This window comes from Amaranthus tricolor, unplaced genomic scaffold, assembly GCF_026212465.1.
Source record: "Amaranthus tricolor cultivar Red isolate AtriRed21 unplaced genomic scaffold, ASM2621246v1 ptg001887l, whole genome shotgun sequence".
In the NCBI taxonomy this organism is placed as follows: domain Eukaryota; kingdom Viridiplantae; phylum Streptophyta; class Magnoliopsida; order Caryophyllales; family Amaranthaceae; genus Amaranthus; species Amaranthus tricolor.
The window spans coordinates 19,558-25,131 of NW_026645448.1; the positions used below are offsets into that span (position 1 = coordinate 19,558).

General features: G+C 33.2%; 1 protein-coding gene across 1 annotated transcript; it reads left to right on the top strand.

Moving 5' to 3' along the window:
• Positions 1–4,715: 4,715 nt before the first annotated feature.
• Positions 4,716–5,259, top strand: LOC130804972 (zinc finger BED domain-containing protein RICESLEEPER 2-like). The gene is made up of 2 exons (XM_057669543.1): positions 4,716–4,945; positions 5,091–5,259. The coding sequence occupies exons 1-2, from the start codon at positions 4,716–4,718 to the stop codon at positions 5,257–5,259; spliced, it is 399 nt and encodes a 132-aa protein (XP_057525526.1).
• Positions 5,260–5,574: the final 315 nt, after the last annotated feature.

The window sequence follows — 5,574 nt, forward strand, 5'->3', positions numbered from 1 at the left end:
CATCTCCTTAAATATACGCATGATGATATTAACCCATATTTGAAGCCGATTCTTGCAGATATGATGGAAAAATGGAAGGCATATTTTACCGAATTTTCTTATATTTATGGAATCGCAACCATTTTGGACCCATGTTTTAAAACTGAGGTCCTTACTAAAGTAATAGGATTTTACTACCAATCGTTAGATCGCCCGCCTACTGATGTACATAATTATGTAGGAACATGTAAAAAATATTTAGCAGAACTCTATGATTATTACGCTAGTGTGTATAACTCAAAACGCGATACGTCTAGGCGTGCTAGCGTTTCGGCACGTCCCTCTTACTATAATTCGGTAATAGCTAATATAATGAGTCAAGATGATAGTTTTGTAGGATCATCTTCTTCCTCGACCTCATATTTAGAACTAGATAGTTATCTTAAACACCACTTTGAAATAGACCAAGGTAGCTATAATATTTTAGAGTGGTGGAAAGAAAAATCTGTAAAATTTCCCATTTTATCGAGAATTGCAAAGGATATCCTTGCAATTCCCGCGTCAACAATTGCGTCGGAGTCTGCTTTTAGTGCAGGTAGAAGAGTTTTGGACGAAAAGAGATCTCGTCTTGCCCCACAGAGTATTCAAATATGTGTTTGCAAGAAAGATTGGGATCAAGCGGAGATTCGAACACAAGGACTAAGGAATGATGATGATCAAGACAACGATGATGATCCATGGATGATGATGGATACATCTGCATCATCGTCAGGAGGAGAGTCAGCGGAAGCATCTAACCAACCACATGACGATGACGAAGACGAATAGGATCAATCCGACAACGATAATCAACATTCAACAACTATAAATAAAAGGTATGACAAAGAACTACGTGGGCTTTGATTCCTTCGGGATACGTAGGCAGCTTAGTATTCCTTTGGGTACTAGGTTCAAGTCCATTTTCTCCCTTTTTTTTATTAATCATCTTTATCGACATTATCATTGATTCGTTTGTTATTAATTTATTTTTTTCATTCTTTTTAGTAAATATTTCAATAACGATGACAACTTGACATGCAATGAATTTCGCTAATAATCAAGTAATCATCAAAGGTACGTCCGCAATATTATAGTATTTTTTTATTATATAAATATTTAAAGAAAAAATAAAAATGGAACCGATGGTCCGACCCGCCCGTCCCGTGAGTTGGAACCGCCGGAACCGCCTCCTGAACCGCCAAGGAACCGTTTGGAACCGCCCGGAACCGGAACCGTTCGCGACAGGTTCCAAATGGAACCGGAACCGGGTGGAACCGGAACGGAATCGGACCAACCCGGACCGTGGCCATGCCTAATTGTACCCTTTAACCACGAGCCTTGCTTTATTTCTTACTATGATTCCATGTTCATCCCATTTGTTTCTAAATATCCATTTTAGCCCAATCACTTTTTTGTGTTTTGGTTTTGGTTCTTAATGCCACACTTTATTTCTTTCAAATTCATTTAATTCATCTTGCATGGCACCAACCCATTCGGAATCTTTTAAGGCTTCTTCGTGATTTTTGGGTTCCAACGTTGAGAGGAATGCAAAGTGTGCATAGAAATTTCTTATTTGGGATCTGGTTGTATGCTCTTATTTAAATCACTGATGATCAAGTCAAGTGGATGATATTTTTGTTGTTTCCACGGTTTGGGCACAAATTCTCTTGTAAGAACAGTTGTGGAAACAGGGTCACTGAGTTGATTGACATTCTGCTCAGCTTCAACCTGATCATTTTGTTCATTTTTGGTAACAGCTGGATTGGGAACAACTAGCTGGTCCTCATTTACCGATTGTTCTTCTTCCTGGTCAGGTACTTTGGTTTCTTCTTGAATCTGTTGTTCTCCAATTGCTCTTTGATTTTTCTCTTTAGTTACATCTTCATCATCTTCCGAATTTGCAAGACCTATTTAAAATTATTTGTATAATGTTCACTTGTCATAAAGTTAGTCTCATCAAAAATAATGTGAACAGATTCTTCTACACACATAGTTCTTTTATTATAAACTCTATAAGCTTTACTATGAGATGAATAGCCAAGAAATATTGCTTCATCACTTCTTTCATGAAACTTTTCTATGTTTCTTTTTCCATTAACATAAACAAAGCATCTACATCCAAACACACAAAATAGGAAATATTCGGTTTTACACCTTTAAACAGTTCATAAGGTGTCTTACAAGTGATAGGTCTGATTAACAAACGATTTAAAATATAACATGCAGTATTAACAGGCTTGGCCCAAAAATTCCTAGGTAGGGATGGCAATTCAGTCCGAATCCGCCCTTGATCCGACTCGATCCAAGGATTTTAATCCAATTCGACTCCGAGGTAGAAAATATCCGACTCCGAATCTGATTATATAATTTAAGTTTGATTTAGAGTTGGACCGGAGTTGGACCTCATAAAAAATCCGATAATCCGACCGACTCCGACTCCGACTCCGATTCGACTCGATTCGACCCGACATCCGACTCAACTTTTAATTTAAGGCATTTTTATATTTTGAAAAATTTGAACTTTATATGAAAATAAGTTTATTTTAACCAAAATTGCAAACTTGACATCTAACTATCGGATTGACTAATTACATTGTAAGTGAGATTGAATATTGTAAGTTTAATCATGTTGAGTGAATGAAACTTATCAAAACAATCGATTAGATTATTATAGACTTACAGTCTTACATAGTTTTGAAGTTTTTTAAGTATAATGAAACCTAAAACTAACTAAAATAAACTATTAGAAATATAGTATTAGTCTATATATTAATTAATATTAATCAATTAGATTCTTAATTGATCGTTTAATAAAGATTTAATTGGAACTTGTCTAATATAGACTTGAAGGTATGTCGTTAAATTGTAAGTGAGATTGAATATTGTAAGTTTGATCAAGTTGAATGAACAAAACTAATCAAAACAATCTATTAGACTATCATAGACTAATAGTCTTACATAGATACTTAATCGATAGTATATTAAAGATTTTATTGTAACTTGTAAGTTGTCAATTATTATGAATTAAACGAAATTAAACCACTAATAACGAATTTAAATTTTATTTAATTATGTTTATATTATATATAAGTTATTTAACAACCTCATTATTCTAAATAATTCTTATTCAATTTTATTGCTAATTAGCTTTTTTAAGAAAATATTCATTAAAATAGTATTTACCATTAATTAAATTTAAGCCATGGATAATGTGTAATGTGGATGAATGAATGGTTTTGATAATGTCCACCTCATCTATCCTTAAAAACTTTCAATAACCAATTACATACAGCTATGAATGCCACATGAATTTCGAATTTTAACCGTTGATTTCAAAATTGTTTCAATCTTAGCCCTTCAATAATGTTGACATAAGAGTAAAAAAAAAAAAAAAAAAAAAAAAAAAAAAAAAAAAAAGAAGAAAAAAACTAAACCTAACAATACTTCACATTTCTAATTCTGTTTTCTAACCTAATCTTCCCGCAAGATTCATCGCTTCGAAAAAAAAAGAAAAAAAACTCTACTTTACAGCCGTCATTCAGCCTCTGTCGCCTGCCACCCTCACCGTCACTACCTGCCGCCGGTGGCTCAGACGCTACAGTCTGGCGCTGCTCCTGCTCGCTGCTGCTCACGCCTCACTTGGTCAAAAGTCGAGGGTCAACTATACTCTACTCCTTTTTACAAAAACCCTAAAAATCAAATTATTGATTTTTTTAGGTATTTTCACTCTTAATCGTAATCTTAATCTTAATCTTAAATTCTTAATCTTGCTGTTCTAATCTTTATTCTTAATTTTGATTCTTGAATTTTATTAGAATGTTGTTTCTTGCTTTTTTTTTGTTTATGTTTTTTGAGTGATTAAATCTTTGTTATTGTTAATGTGTTTGTTAATGTATTTGTTTATCTTGAATAGTTGAATTATTGAATATTTCTTGATTTTAGATATATGTGCTTCGAGCTCTGCTACATCTGCCTACAAAACAGCAGCAGCTGCTACCTTTTCGTGCACCACCAGCAGCAGCTATGGCTGTCTGCACTACCACCAAGGCCCACCGCGGTGCCTTGATCCTCCTATGAAAGTTTTGTTCATAGCTTTAAAAGTTTTGTCCTTCTTAGCTTTAGTTTTTTAATATTTAGCTTTGAAAGTTTTTACATATATAGAATACATTCAAGATTGAAGTTCTACAGTTCCATGTCCTTTGATCACATTTAACAAGGTTCCATTAACTATTGCTTTAGCCATGGAATCAATTACTCCAATAATTGTTTTTTGAATTAGTATATAATTGTTTTTTATTTAAATAGGGATGGACTTCAAGAATGAAATACTTAGTCCAAAAACTTTTGTTACTCCAATAATTAATTTTTAAAATAATGAAGATGTTGAATGTGGAGGGTTTTATTATTGGTGTTAAAGGTAAGAAACTTACTTCCGCTGTATGGAAATATTTTACTCAGGTACAAGTTGGTAAAGAAATAAAAGCAAAATGTTGTGGTTGTAAGAAGTTGTTTACTGGTGGTGGTAAAAATGGAACCACACATCTAAAGGATCATTTGAAAAGATGTTTGAAAGTGAAAAACTATGTAGATGTGAAACAACAACTTTTGAAACCAACTATGAAGGATTTTCCTAATACATTAGGAATTGGTGCAAATACAAGTTTAATCAACAATATTCTAGAAATGCGTTAGTTAGCATGATTGTGAATCATGAGTATCCTCTTGCTATGGTTGATCATATTGGATTTAAGAGATACTCTAATAGTTTGAATCCTGATTTTAAAGTGATCTCAAGAAACACAGTAAAAGCTGATATATTTAGGGAATACAATGAAGAAAGGCGTCTGTTAGAAAAAGTTATAGCGAGGAACAAATCTAGGATTGCTTTCATAAGTGACATGTGGACTTGCACTAATCAAAGAAAAGGGTACATGGCTGTGATAGCACACTATATTGACAATGATTAGATTTTACAGAATCAACTTATCAAGTATCTTTCCTTTACTTTAATCAAATAATACGTTATATTATTAGGTCTGCAAACTTATTTGATTTTATATGATGTTATTTAGGTTTCTTTATTTACCATGCCCACACAACAAGTACACAATAAGCAAGACCTTGGTTGAATGCTTGAAAAGTTTTAATTGGGATGAAAAGATTTCTACCATTACCCTTGATAATTGCACAACAAATGATGTTGTAGTAGATGTTTTGCTTGAGAAACTTAAACCATTCTAAGCTTATGTTATATGGCTCTTTTTTGCGTATGAGATGTTGTGCACATATTTTGAATTTGGTTGTTCAAGATGGTTTAGAAATAATTAGTGGTGCAATTGAAAAAGTCCGAAGTGTAGTTGCCTTTTGCCCTTCATTGCCAAATAGATATGAGAAGTTTGAAGATGCTTGTAATTATTGTAGAATTCCTAGTACTAAAAAAGTACAACTAGATTGTAAGACTAGATGGAATTCATGTTCTGATATGTTGCAAGTTGCTCTTTTATATAAAGATGCATTTACTAGGTTGGAATCCAAGGTTGGAAAAAGTGGAAAAGA

Bases quoted from the DNA above. Each gene is read 5' to 3' on its own strand.
- LOC130804972 (XM_057669543.1), top strand. From the start codon at position 4,716: ATGATTGTGAATCATGAGTATCCTCTTGCTATGGTTGATCATATTGGA. The intron at 4,946-5,090 runs GTACATGGCTGT...GATGTTATTTAG, and splicing joins TGCACTAATCAAAGAAAAGG to GTTTCTTTATTTACCATGCC.